Below are 14,642 nucleotides of genomic sequence, written 5' to 3'. Positions count from 1 at the left end.
GTGGCCATGTGGAGTTTTTTTATACAGCCCTGGCCAGGCATGTCCGTGGGACCTGCCCAGTCAAGCTTCTGGTATCCTGGCTGTCCCCACAACCACTATCGGTTCCCTACCCTGTCCCCTAAGTAGAGGCAAATGAATAGATGGGTCCAAGGTAGGTTCTAGTTTACTTCCACCTGGAAGACTTTGCCAACATTTCCTGGAAGGAAGGTTAAGGTCTAGAAAATCAAATGGCCCGGTTGCTCTGCTCTCTCTCCATGGTCATAGATAAGTCCGCCCTCTTTTCTGCTCTCCACAGTCTGGTTCTAGTACTGCGGCAGACTGGGTTAAGTCTGGTAGATTGTTTATCCTGACCACGCTTCAGTTTCTCCTCTAAAGCAAGTTCATCAACCGGATCTGCCTTTGAAGATGTGGCAGATGTCACAAACCATGTGACCTGTTAACGTGAATGCTCCTGTGATCGTTCAGTCTTCCCTAAATGTACCGAGAATGGCCACGGAAACAATGGAGACCCAGCCAAGGAAGCATCCTCAGACCTCGGCCCTTGTCTGCACCAGGCATCAATTTCCAGAGCTTGTGAAATGGGGGGTTCTAAGGGGAACCTTGTTTAAAATGTGTCTGTAGATAAAAACTATTGCTACCAACTGCATCCAACAGCACCAGGGCTTACCTGGGATGCTTAGTAACATGGATTGCCTGGCATATACAGTGCCCTCGGATCCCTATACAAAGAACTCATTTGTACATACATTCATACAAACATGCATGCACATTGTGTGTGTATACACACACACACACACACACACACACACACACACACACTAGGTCTCCCTTCTGACTCCAATCACATCCGAGGGGGCAGGTGGACTAGTGCTGAGAGACCCACTAGTTGACACACTCTGGATGGGAGCCCAGGATTCCCTCCTAAACACATGAGAAACAGGAGGCTGCCTGTTTACCACCCCAATGACACTAACCAAAACCCACTGCAAAGCCTCTGAGTTCACATTTCCCTGGTTCATCCACACAAATCATCACACCCAGTGCAGGACTTTAGAAAGGACCCCACAGGGAGCTACACAGGATCCTTTCCTAATGCTTGCAATGGGGGAGGTAATAGCTGGAATTCCAGTGGCCATGACCTTGAGGACAGAAGCCACATACTGAGGATGGCAAGGAGAGAGGGCTCGGGCTACTAGGCTATTACAGAGCAGTCAGACCATCCCTGGAGGGTCTACCACCAGGCTTCTACATGAACGGAAAACTACTGCTTTGTGCACTTGATGCTTTGGCCTTTGGATAATATTCACTCAGATATTCACACTGAACTAATCCAAACTAGAAGGCAAAAGCAGCAAGTCTCCAAGAAAACAGACCGAGCAAATAAACTGGAAAATATAAGAATGGTAACTGAGGGGCTTGCCTTGCAAGAATGTGAGCCCAAATTCAACCCTCAGAATCCAGGAAGAAAAGCCAGACTCAGGGCCACACTTGTAATCCCAGCTTGGGGGTGGGGGGAGGAGAGAGAGCCCTGGGGCTTTTGCCTAGCCTATTTTGTGGTTTCCAGGACGAGAGACAGACAATTCACAAACACACTGATGACTCACACCAATAATCCTGACACTTGGGAGGCTGAGACAGGAGGATCACTGTAAGTGTGAGGATAACCTGAACTATACTATATGAGTCACAGGCCAGCCTAGACTATACTATAAGATTTGGTTTCAACCACCCCCAGAAAAGTAAAAAGCAAAAACAATAAGCCGGGAAGTGGGGTAGCATTAAGGATTCGGTAAAATGAATGAGAGAATTTTTCAAAGAAATAACACACTTAACTGTCCCAAAATAGGAAGACTCTAATCTTGTAATTGAAAGAGCCTACCAAGTATATATAGAGCCAAAGACGAGAAGTCATAAAGACAAGATATAATCCAAAGATCAATGTGAAATTGAAAACACAGAAATGGAGGAGGTCTTAAAACTTCCTGGGAGGAGAAAAGCAGATCATAAAATTCCCTATGCATAGCGGAACAGAATGGTGTCAGGCGTGCACACTGGAAGTAGAGCAATGTCCTTACAAATGGCTGTTGTTCTTTAGATGGGGTGGTAGAGACTTGTAATCCCAGAACCCAGGAAGCTGAGGCAGAAAGACTGAGTTCTAGATCAGCCTGAGATCAGTTCCAAGACCCTGTCTCCGTGTGTGTGTGTGTGTGTGTGTGTGTGTGTGTGTGTGTGTACTTGATTGATAGAAAAACCTAAATCAAAACCTGTCTTTTCAATGTTTAATAGGTGCTAAGTATTTAACATATAGGTCTTGCACGTGTTGGAGAAACACTTTATGGCTAAGCTATAAGGCCTGCAGATGTAAGCATGTGTGCGCTCTAAACACACACACACACACACACACACACACAAAGTAGGGAGAGCCATTTTTAGGCTGTGCTGGTCAGTTCTATGTCAAGGCAAAGTTATTTGGGAAAAGGGAACCTCAACTGGGAAAATTCCTTCATGAGACTGGACGGTATTCAAGTCTGTAATACACTTACTTCCTTGACTGATGTGGGGAGGCCCACCCTAACCCTACCCCACTGTAGCATCCTCCTTGGGCTGGCGGTCCTAAGTGCTATAAGAAGGCCTCTCAGCAGACCAGTAAGCAGCATTCCTCCATGGCCTCTGCATCAGTTCCTGCCTCCAAGATCCTGCCCTGAGTTCCTGTCTTTCCTGGACGTAGGGCAGTAAGCTGTGGATGATTGAACCCTTTCTTCCCCAAGTTGCATCTGCTTGTGGTGTTTTATCACAACAGAAGGAAACCTAACCGTGGTCTTGTGTGTTGTTTTGTTTTTTTCTCTTGGAACTTTTCACAGCATCATGTTCACAGCATGAGTCGGGTATGCCAATACTATGAGATCCCAGAGACTCTTTATCGATTCTACACAGGAGAGGCTCAGTCCGGCAGCCTTGGAAGTACTAGTTCACTCTGGAGCAGGTAACGGAGGCTCCCAAGCTGATCTCCAGGAGGAAGGAGGGACTAACAAGCTAGGAGCTTTTCTAATGCTAGGAGCATTTGAAAAAGAACAGAGAAACAAAACATTTCTTCATATAAAACAAAACAGTTTTATATGGGAGGGCTCATGGAGGGGTCTGTAAAATTTTAAGAATAACTTCATTTAAAATGCCCAGTTTATAAAATAAAAAAATCCATTTACATATAGGAAAGAAAGGTACATAATAAAGGAAATGTAGTCATAATATAGTCTTCAGCTCTTTGGTGACCGATGTACATTGTCAAAGTAAGAACATTGTGTGGCTTTTGCTGAAGGATATGTGGCTCCCTCCGTGGGAGTGAACCGGGGTGATGATGGAAAGTGATGGAAAGCAGATTTTTATTCTAGAACAAACGAAGTCTAGAATGCCTCGGTTATGACATTAAGGCACAGCAATATAAATGTTTACCAACACAGGATATAAAACCGAAAGGAAGATGACAGTTCACCACTCCGGGACTTAGGAAGGGATCAGCATGAGAATCAGATGCTTTTCTTTAGAGAAGACTCTTGGAATTAATAACTATGAACACGCTTATTTAAGAAGAGCAACGGAGTGCTACATAGCACAATGGTAAAGCAAGCACTATATACATATACATACTCCTGACCTGATCACCAACACACACACACACACACATACACACTCATTCACACACACACTCACACACACACACTCACTCACACAATCATACACACACTCACACACACAGCCTATGCTCCATCCATATTAATGAAACCCTAGAAATTTAATTTAAGGACCATCTAGGACATCATCTTAACTGCTCTGTTTTCTATTACTCTTTCTCCAAACTTCGTACCTTCCTCCAAACTTCCTTTCTCCCGTTTCTACTCATCTGCTGCTAGGGAGGAAATGGCCTTTCTCCTCTCTGCCTAGCAGATCCTGCCTACATCAAATCCAGATCCAGGTACCAACCTGCTTGGAGATCTGCTATTTCTGTAATCACAGGGCAAGAAGTACACACTGTCAAAGTAAGGCCCCAGGTCTCTAAGGCACTGGAGTCTTCTGCCGAGAGCCAGGAGCTGGCTTATCTGTAGGGAAGGCTGAGATGGGCATTCCTAGGCAGAGATTGAAAGCCACCTAGGATACTATACACACATGTCAACATGTTCTTTCCAGGATGAGAGACTCCCAGATTACCAAATTATGCTGGGCTGGAAGTAAAAGGAACCAGCTTGTAGCGCTGTGGTGTGACTCAAAACAAACTGTCTATCAAGGTTGAGATTCTGGGCTCCAACCTCAGTGCCACAAAATTAAAACACAAGCAACTAAAAAGAGGTAGTCCAGCACTGCAAACTAAATAGGTCTGACGCAAGCACCTGGGTGGTCCTCTGTAGCCGAGGCCACAGGAAGCAGGAAGAATCAGCACTGGCTTCCAGGCCTGGTGTCAGATACAGACAACGTTCCATATCTGAAGTTCAAGTCAGGTCCTGGAGGACTTCCTGCCCTTATTAGCCATTGTCCTGGTGTCCCGTATGACCCTGGTGTGTTCTAGGCCTGGAAGAAGGCTGTTGTGTGACTCCTGATCTCAGAGCAGAGCATCTCATGGACTGGTTCTATGTACCCAACATCCACAGAGGGACAAGGAGAGTGGGGAAAGCCAAGCCTGCAGACAGGACTGCTTGAGACAGACATGGGTCTTTCCTTATGGGAAATATGTGTCACCTCTCAGTCCTTCCCCAGCACTACTGCCTCCGTAATCCCTCAGTTCCTGACCAAAACCCATCAGCCACCATCAGGAAAGTGCCTCTGGAGCACAGACAGAAAGCAAACAAGGAAAGGGGGCAGAAAGAAAGGAGAAAAAGGGTCTTCCATCTGCGCAGCTCTATGACCTCACCGCCACATTCTGATGCCCAGCTTCCACAAGCAGTGGCCTCCTGTGTGCGCTCCTTCCCCATGCCCCCACGCCACCCCAAGGCCTCCTATGCACCACCATGCCTTCCTGCTCTTTCCGGGCTGTCTCACTGTACTGAATGAAGGGAAGAGAGGCCCAGGGCTTACCCAGAACTTCACAAGGAAGAAGGCATTAGAGGGCCCCCGTTCAAATAGCTCCTTGAGGCCCCCCTTCTTCTCTGGGAACTTGTCATAGATCTGGCGGATGTCCACGGTTTCGAGGTAGGGGTCACTGTAGCTTGGGCTTGACTGGCTGATGTGCACGAACAGGTGTTTGTTGTACTGTGGACAGAAAAGCAATCCATCTGAGAGTGATAGGGTAGGGCAGAGAGACAGCCCAGCTGCCTGTTGTACTCACAACCTGAGGCAAGTAACTTTACCACTCCGAGCGAGCCTCAGATTCCTCATTTAGAAAAAGGGAGATGTTATGGTTTGTAGATGCTTGGCCCAGGGAATGGCACTATTAGAAGGTGTGGCCCTGGGCTGGAGAGATGGCTCAGTGGTTAAGAGCACTGACTGCTCTTCCAGAGGTCCTGAGTTCAATTCCCACCAACCACATGGTGGCTCACAACCATCTGTAATGAGACTGGAGTTTGACAGTCTGCCACGGGAGAGACTTACCTTGTCAGGATCTTGCTGGCGCTCCAGGAAAGCGGAAAACTCCAACATCCAGAGCTTGGAGCTGGCTATGCTGCGACCTTGCCACGGAGGAGCCGGTGGTGCAGAAGGTGATGGCGTAGGTACTGCAGGGGACTCAAAGCCTAGTGAAGGGGGAGAGACACATGGAACCCTCCTTGTCCTCCCTGGAAGCAGGAAGTTGCCTCAAACCATAGAATACACCTCCAGCATAGGTTTCTAAGGAATGGACGCAGACCCAGGCTAGCGAAGAAGTGTATCCCCAGCCCCATTGAAGACTGCTTGATGCCCCTGAAGACAATCAGGAAGATGAGGCTTAACAAAGGTGTGAAATAGCAGGGCAGTGGTAGTGCACACCCTTAATCCCAGCGCTCAGGAGGCAGAGGCAGGCAGAACACTGTGAGTTCGAGGTCTATAAAGCTGAAAGAAAGACAGAGAGGGCGTGGGGGTTGGGGGGTTGAGGGGGCATGAGAATGTAGTCTCAGGAGTCGGGCAGATCTATCACAGAGCTCACATAAAGGAACCACGGGGCATGGAGTCATCTTAAAGCTGGAAATAGCACCTCAAGATAGATGCTTTGAGAGTTACAGGGAGCCAGCGAGAGGCCACTGCAGTAATCTGGACAAGAATTAGGTGGATCTGAGCGCAGACTGCAGCAGCATGGACAGAGGGAAGAAAAGAGGACAGGACCCAGCTCGGAGATGCTCCGTATGGGGGCGGAGGAAGCAGTGAGCGGGCACCAGGGGTGCCAGGAGAGCCTGAGGGGCCACAGCCAGAACAGCACAGCTGGTCACCCTCCAGGGAAGGGTGAAAACCCTGGTCGGGACTGCAGTGTGGAAAGGGCGGAGGAAGCCTCCTGAGAGAGGGTCCTAGCTGAAGCCTGGGGGAAGGCCCAAACCAGCAAGCTGCTTAGAGATAAATGCCCAGCCGTGCTTTCCAGGCATCAGGGTCTCCTGTGCTAGGGAAGGGTGAGGTTTGGAAAGCAGGGGCCCTCAGCTCCCAGTTGAGAAGCAGTAGGTAGCACTCCGAGGGGAAAGCCAGAAGCCAGCAGTACATGCACCCTAGGAGAGTAAGCTGGGCACACAAGCACTTCCTTCCAGCTCTGTGTCCCAGCCAGCCAGCCAGGAGCACAACAGGCAAGTACAGCATCCGGTGTCACCCAAGAACGCCACGCGGCACCCATGAGGCGTGGCTGCAGCATGCCGACTAGACGCAAGAAAGGCGGTATAGCCAGGAGATTGGGATGTGTGATCTGAACACATGACGTCATGAGGTCTAGCAGTGATGAGGGTGGGACCCGGGTTCTGGGGGGGGCCTGGGACCCGAGGCAGGAGGCAGAGGGTGTGACACATAAGGGGAACATGCACCATCCACCTACCTGGCAGAGGCAGTGGAGGCTGGACAGTGTAGGTGTTTTGAGAGAAAGGTTTCACACTGCAGGAGAAAGGAGAGAGGAGGCATCAGGCTCTGGGAAGAGCTACACTGTTAGCTCTGGCAGCTTGGCCATTGATAACCTTAAGCCTTCCTTAGAAGGAAGGCATTGGTTTCCAGCACCCTCCCCTGCCAATTCCCCCAGGCTTTGTGTTTGAGTTAGAGAAGCAATCTATCTGTTGGGGCAATGCTCCTCACACCCTCTCTTGGGCCAACCTGATGCCTCTTGGGGTATCAAGCTTTAGCTCCACCCATACCCCATGCAGCCGAGCACTTCAGTGAACGGCGCTCTGAGTGGAGACGCTGCAGATTAAGCAAGTGACGTCTGAAAGCAAAGCTAGCCTCAGCAGGATGATATCACGCTGCAGCCCATGTTCCCCCTAGGGAGGCTCTGTTTCCTAAAACTCTGGGTTTGGAATCAGTTCAGAAAGTGAAGGTAAGAAACCAAACCATACTCACTCATGGGATGTTCCAGGTTGGCCTGGCAAAGCTCCTTGCCAAAACTGTGGAGGCAAAAGGTATAAACTCAGCACAGCTGTGGGGTGCATGGGTCAAGAGCTCACGAGGACTGTGGGAAGAATCTGGGAGGGAGAGGCCATGCAGGCCCCCAGATGGAAAGGTAACTCCAGCAGTGAGAGGAAGACAAGCGGATGCCTGTGTTCAACCGGGCAGCAGCCACACCTAGGAAAGCCAGGCCTGATGCCTGGGCACTTGCTCTCTCCCATCAGGAGTCACAGGGCTCTAAGCATGTTTGGCTCTGAGGTCCTAGAGCCAAGAAGTCTGTTCAGGGCCTCAGTGGTAAAGGGCGTGCTTACCTTGCTCCTGAGGTGTGTTCCCGCCTCAAAGGCAGAAAAGAATGACTTAGTCCAAGTGTCTACACGATCATTTTACGTCCCATCTACTTAACATCCCACAAGACTCTCTATGAAATATGGTAATGGAAAGACCTGTGGGGTTCAAGACACACTTCCTTCCCCATCTGTGAGGATAGAGCAAGTGGGACATCTTAAGGTGCCATTCAGGCTGCATGACAAGCTTGGGGAGGAGGACCATTTCTGGAAACATTTTCAAAGTGTGGCAATGCGGACATGGCTCAGAGACTAGTTGTTAGGCTGACAAAGTTGACATCCCTAGACATCCTCTCCGCACACGGAACAGGTGCCCCTAGGACGCAGGGCGGGAGAGAGACAAGGATAAGCGGCGGATATCGAGGACACTGTAGTGCTACGCCAAAGCCTTGGGGTTCGGTTCCCATCCTTCTGCTTCCTCAACTATAAATGAGGCCAGTTCCCGTTGGGCAGCTCCTGAGAGCAGCCTCTGGCCTCTCCCTGAAGGCCTGCTGTGTTACTGTTAAAGAAAAAACAGAGGTTCTACCACCAGCAAAGCTATGCTTTTAAAATGGGCCCTGGAAGGGCTCGGAAGACAAGAAGTGAGACTGTTCTGCTCTGCAGAAGAGAAGGGAATGAGAAAAGCTGAGTTGGCCTCTTGCTCTAGGCTGCCCCACTTACCCCTGAGATTGCTGGGTAGCCAGGGCCCCGGGCAAAAGCCATTTTACTGTGGAAGGCTGTGGCCGAGACGATCTGGGCGGACGACATGGCAGCCATGCTCTGCAGGGCCTTGTTCTTAGCTGCCTGGTCCTGGGGAGACATGGGAAGGGAGGGCCTGAGCAGGGCCACCAACCAGGCTCAGGGGAGGCGTGGGTCTGGCCTTGGGGTCAGAAAAGCTGTCCAAGGTCAGCAGCCAGAACTGGGGACCAGGTTCAAGTTTGAAGTGCTAACGTGTTGGTGACTGAGCAGGTGGCTCAGCTTCTCTGATCGGTTTCCTCATCTGCTGGGGACACAGGAACATGACTAGAGACTCCATATGCCAGGATGCCTGCCTGACCTTCCCCACTGCCTTCCTCCCTCTCCCCAATGTCTCTTTCTAGTGCTGGGGATGGAGCCCCAAGCTTCAAGCACGCTAAGCATGCGTTCTACCATTGAACTTGTAGGTCGAGTTACCATCTCTACCAAACAGAGACACTAGTGAATCAGCGTTTCCTGATGAATGAGAATCTGATAAGACCAAGCCTGCCTTGACTAAGACAAAAGCTGAGTTTGGCCGATACTTCTATAGCTTAAAAATCTGCAGGGCAGTCTCCCTTGGTCTACACAGCAACTCCAAGACAGGATGCAGTATAGTTCTGGGGCCCCATAGGTGTCGCCCAGAAACTACTCAGAACAATCTGGAAATAGGTGTGGTCTGAAACAGCATACAGAGAAAGGCTAGTACACTTTGACCCCTGGGAGGGTGGAGGATCAGGAGGATCTATTAGGAGGAACTGAGTCACAGAGACAGCAGGGAGAATCTTATAACCTTCTTTATGTATTAATTTATTACATATAAGTACACTGTGGCTGTCTTCAGACACACCAGCAGAAGGCATCAGTTCTCATTACATGTGGTTGTGAGCCACCATGTGATTGCTGGGACTTGAACTCAGGACCTCTGGAAGAGCAGTCAGTGCTCTTAACCTCTGAGCCATCTCTCCAGCCCCAGGGATAACCGTAAAAGAGTGGTGCATGCTAGGGCTCAACTGTTCCATAACGTTCACAGGTTGATGGTTATTTAGAGCCGGGACCTTCGGAAGGTAATTAAGCAAAGTCATGAGGGTGAGTCCACTTGATGGCATTAGTGGTCTACAAGAGGAGGAAGACTGACTGGTCCAAGCTTGTTCTCTGTGTGGTGACACCTTCTCCATGCCTTAATGCTGGAAGAAGGTCCACAGATGTTGAACAGATGTTGAATAGCAGCCGTTTTCTCAGATTGTGAGCCACATAAGCATCGATTCTTTTTTGTTGTTATTTATTTTGTGCATGTGAGTATTTTGCCTGCACGTGTGTATATGCAGTGTGTACAAGGCTGGTGCCTGCAGAAGCCAGAAGAGGGCGTCAGACCCACTGGAATTAGACTCAGAGATGGTCGTGAGCTACTATGTAGGTAGGAGCTGGAACCGAACCCGGGTCTTCTGCAAGAGCAACCGGTGCTCTTAACCACTGTCCAACTCTCCAGTGCCATTTCTTTTAGCCTTTCTCTCTTCTCTTTTTCTGCTAGAGTTTGAGTCTAGGGGTCTTGCACATGCTAGGCAACCATTCAACCCTGCAGTAGCTATATCCACGGCCAGCGTGTGGTTCTTTTCATGACGCTGGGACTTGCGTTCAGGGCCTCACACTGTGGGTTACTCTACACCTTACCACCAGCCCCTTTTTGTTTAAAACTTTGAGATAGGGTCTCACTAGAGTGTCCAAACTGATCTTGAACTTGGGTCCTCCTGTTTCAGCCTCGCAAGTAACTGAGATTATACACATGGTCCATCGTGCCCAGTTTCCCTCTTTGTATATTGTCACAGAAAAATGACTAGGACATTGAAAGCTGGCACAGAGAAGGCAATGCCAGCCAAGGGGACGGTGGAAACGTGTTAGAATGTAGCAGCAGCCAACACACCACTACAGAGCACGTGGAAGCCACACTACATGCTTCCCACTATGTGCGTGCTCATGAAAGCAGTGAGGGGGTGAGATTTGTTGCCAGTATCTTCAACCACTGTTCTTCTGTGGATAGACTTGAGCCTTGTTCTCAAAGGCCATCTCTGATCATTGATGCCATGTCCTTCTGGGAGGAAAAGACATCCTAGGCCAGGCCTCCGGGCCTCTCCCCGAGGTGGCTTGACATGCCATATCCTAAGGGCTGCTGAGATTTACAACTGTACCCCAAGTTCAGAGAGCTCCATCCGTTCCATGCCGGCAACATGCGTCCCTTCCTGTATCCTTAATCTAAACAAATGACAGGGCTCAGGAAACCACATCCTCAACGCACGAGGCAGAAGGAAGTAGAAAGGACTTTGTAAGGATGGCATCAGTGGCCAGACAGCAGGGCCAGAAGCCATGCATCTTCCACTTGAAGGAGACATTACCAATCACGGTGCCAGATCATCCTGATTTTGTAGGACAGGGCCATGAAACAAAGATGGGGTAGAACCAAGCCCAGGATTTCCACCTACCCTACTGTCTACCCCAGAGCTTAATAACTGTGGTCCCAGGAGCCTTGAAAGCGGGACACAGTCCCCAGGCCAGTCTCTGGGGAAGATGCGGATCATGACAATGTGGGCATCTTAAGAGGTTTGGGGCCAATGACGGCTGCCTTCAAGTCTCTAGTTACAAACAGACACAAGATTCTTGGAAGCAAGGATACATGGTAGAGAGGGCCCAAGGAAATGAACATCCCCCTAGACACTGTAAACATAACACAGCTATTCTGTCGTCTGCTGTCACCTGGGCTCCCAGTGTGTCAGAGGCAGACCAGAGAGGCAACATGAAGAACAAGCAGGACTCTAGGGTTAGAAGTGTCCCAGGGAGGGATCCACAGCTGCAGGCAGGCCAGGGACAAAGGATGGAGGTGCTGAGCCACAGCTATGGGGTGTGCCGGACAGCTGGGCTGAGGACAGGAACAGAAGTGTGAAGACAGTGAGTATAGCTTCTTAGGGGATAGAGAGGTCTGTGGTTCTACTGATTGAGTCTGGGCCTGGGTCAGATAAGGGGTGGTGATGGCACATGCCTTTAATCCCAGCAATCGGGAGTTCAAGGCCAGCCTGGTCTACAGAGTGAGTTCCAAGAAAGCCAAGAATACACAGAAAAACCTTTGGTGGAGAGAGATGGGGGGGGTCTCCCTAATAGAAGGTACACCCCCTCTCAGTGCTCACCCAGAGGGCGTGAATCCAGAGTCCTGGAGGACTTATACCGAGAGTCATCTAGGGAGATGAAACTGCTCATCTCAGAGAACACAGAGGGAACAGAAACACTGAGAAACAGAGTCTGGGTCTATCTACACTAAACCCTAAGTAGGGCCCGGCAGGAGACTGGTTCTACACAAACGCCACAGGCTAGGCCTCAACTGCCCTTAACAGCAAGAGGAACATAGGCTTCACACAGTGGAAGCCCCTGAACCCACAGGGTTGCTTTCCCAGCTGGAAAAAGAGCTGGGACTCCCGGGAGGCCGGGAGGCCCCACTTTACCCGAAGCCCCAGGGTTCATTTTCTGTTGACAGTTTTTCTTACCTTGAGCTTGGCCTGGATCTCCCGAGCTTTACGACGGGCAAGCACTTGGATGTGGCTGGAGACCTGTTGCAGAGAGAGAGAGAGTTCCTGTCTCCACCTCCCAGGCAGCTTATGTGCCCCCAACCCTTAGCCTTCCCTGGCTCTCTGCCTATCCTGGGAATGGTTGGTGTGAGGAGCAGGTCAGTGTGGGGAGCTCACTCCTGCCTGCCCCAGTTCACCCTGAGTCTGCCAGTACCTCACAAGGGGGGAGTGAGTGGGAGTTTGAGTCTCTAGGAAATGGAGGAACCAGGGAACCCAGAGAAGTGGGTGCCTCTCCAATCCCCTCGGGATGATGACCTCACCTGCTTCCTTGTGCGTGTCTTCCCTGTCCGCAGCTTGATGTAGCGTGCAATCAGCTCATTCCGACCTACAGAAACACCACACAACCTCTCAGTGGGGAGACCTTGAGGGTGAGCTCTTTACTTAGAATAAACACTCTGTAAGTCCCCCCTGCCCTCCTTGGAACACAGAGATATCACAGTAGTGAGAGGAGATAGAGAGCATCATCACCAGACAATCGGTAGAATCAGGACACGTGGGCCACCGCCACTCAGCACACGGTCCTCATTCCATAGTGGCTGCTTCAGCCATCTTGGTCTCTCCCAGGGCTTTCTGTGTGGGAAATACCTGCCCTTTACCTATGAGACTCTCATCGTTTCTGCTGCTTCTGGAAATGAGGAGGACCTTAAAGATGGCTGGTGGGCATGAAAGACATGGTCCTAGGACTCTAATAGTTGCCAGGGAGGAGGCCTGCCTCCTCATCCATAAAGGGCAGCAAGGAGAAATAGCTCAGGGGTAGAAGATCTGTATAACTGGCAAAAAGCCTCTCTTCTTAATCCAGTCTCACCAAAACCAAAACTCAGACAACTCCTACAGCCCAAGGCTCTACCTCAGGCATTCTTCACCCTAAACTCAAAGAGCCACCTGCTGGAGGCCAGACTGTGTCCCCAGAGCCAGCCACACCCTCAATTACTATAAATAAGATCAGAGATGTATTGGGTTTTAATTATTATTATCACCATTATTAATAGTATCAAGGCAGGGTCTCTTTCAGCCGAGGCCAACTCCGAACTCATTATGTAGCTGAGAGTGACTCTGAACTCCTGATTCCCTAGCCTCCATATCCCAAATACTATATCAATAGTTGGCATGTACCGCCGTGCCAGGTTCTGATACAGTGCTGGAAATCAAGACAGCATGGTGCATGCTGGGCAAACACTCTTGTTCCTACGCCACATCCCCAGCCCTTTTTCATGGTTGATATTTTGCTGTATGTGTGCATTTTTTGAAAAAGGTATTGCTATCTAGCCCTGGCTGCTCAGACCACGTGTCCATCCTTGATCTCCTCTCCCACCCCCTGTCTGATAAACACCATGCAGTATCTAGGTTGGAGGGGGGCACATATCTACATGGGGGTGGTTCTCAGTGAGACACTGACCACCGTGTAAACATCAGAGGAGGGAGAGGGAAGGCTGAGGTAGGGGAAGCTATCCCCTTTTTGCTCTACATCTAGGCCAGGGGGCATAGCAGAGGCCCGCCCTGTCAGCTGAGGCTGGAGTGGCTGTGTGAAGAAGCTGCTATTACAGGAGCAGGTGAGGCGAGCTCTGGGCTGTAACTAGAGAGCTCGGCCAGAGCCAGGCTGGTCCCTAAGCTGACCTTTTCCCCACAGCCAAGTCCAAATGAAGAGTCCTCAATAGCCAGAAGGATGTGCAGTCCTGAGACGCTGGCTTGTCTGAGTCTGAGGAAGGGAATAAGGAGGAGTCAGGTTCCTCAGACGCTGTGTGAGCCCGTTTGCACCTAAAAATATGAGTCCTGAAAGATGTCTCCTCCAAAGCCCTGGAGGGAAACATTCTCCATAGGTGCTGTTGGCAGGTCAATGAATGTCCAGCGGTTCTACTCTGTGTCTAACTAAGGGTGATTGTGCTGCAGCTAGGAACTCTGAAGCCTGAGCCATCAGTGGTTGGTTATGGAAAAGGAACCACAATATTAAGGCTTTGGGAGCTAGGCTTGGATCTACAGTTCTTCCAAGAAGCTAAGGCTTTGGGAGCTAGGTTTGAACCTACAGTTCTTCCAAGGAGCTTTGTGACCTCAGCACACCCATGGATTTCCACTCGGCCTTCTAATCTAGCTCAATCTAATTATTTTAAAGCCTTTCTTCTATATTTGATCACACAACATTATTTTACTAAGTTGTATAAAAACCTAGAACTAAGCCAGATCCCACCCACATCATGTCACGGGCTCGTGGGCCTGAAGACCATCTTTCTCAATTCCTCAAAGTTGCCAGCAGTGTGTGGGTACATGGGAGACTGAGAACCACAACATCTGTCCCAGTTCCCACGGGGACACTGAAGAAACACAAGCTGGGCGTCCTTGTCCTACACTGTGTTCTCCTTCCCTGAGCAACATTCCCACAGTGCTCCGGTTCCCAGTGACAAGGCAAACACGCAGCCTGTCACCCCTACATTTCACTGTCCCTGAGCGACAT

General features: G+C 50.0%; 1 protein-coding gene across 3 annotated transcripts in view; it reads right to left on the bottom strand.

The window, feature by feature from the left end:
- Nucleotides 1–14,642, bottom strand: part of TEAD4 (TEA domain transcription factor 4) — a 42,570-nt gene that overhangs the window by 13,066 nt on the left and 14,862 nt on the right. For 2 of the 3 annotated variants that reach the window (XM_080914603.1, XM_080914605.1), the window contains 7 exons: nt 12,457–12,521; nt 12,116–12,178; nt 8,532–8,660; nt 7,483–7,526; nt 6,971–7,026; nt 5,578–5,717; nt 5,065–5,238 (listed from right to left, as the gene is read on the bottom strand). In XM_080914603.1, the coding sequence (XP_080770729.1) occupies nt 5,065–5,238; nt 5,578–5,717; nt 6,971–7,026; nt 7,483–7,526; nt 8,532–8,660; nt 12,116–12,178; nt 12,457–12,521 (671 nt within the window). The remainder of the gene's footprint in view (nt 1–5,064; nt 5,239–5,577; nt 5,718–6,970; nt 7,027–7,482; nt 7,527–8,531; nt 8,661–12,115; nt 12,179–12,456; nt 12,522–14,642) is intronic. The other variant, XM_080914604.1, reaches the window with a different exon arrangement.

Source organism: Micromys minutus (assembly GCF_963924665.1).
Source record: "Micromys minutus genome assembly, chromosome: 3".
NCBI lineage: Eukaryota > Metazoa > Chordata > Mammalia > Rodentia > Muridae > Micromys > Micromys minutus.
Note: the sequence above shows the minus strand (reverse complement) of the source record. Positions and strands in the feature narration are given on the sequence as shown.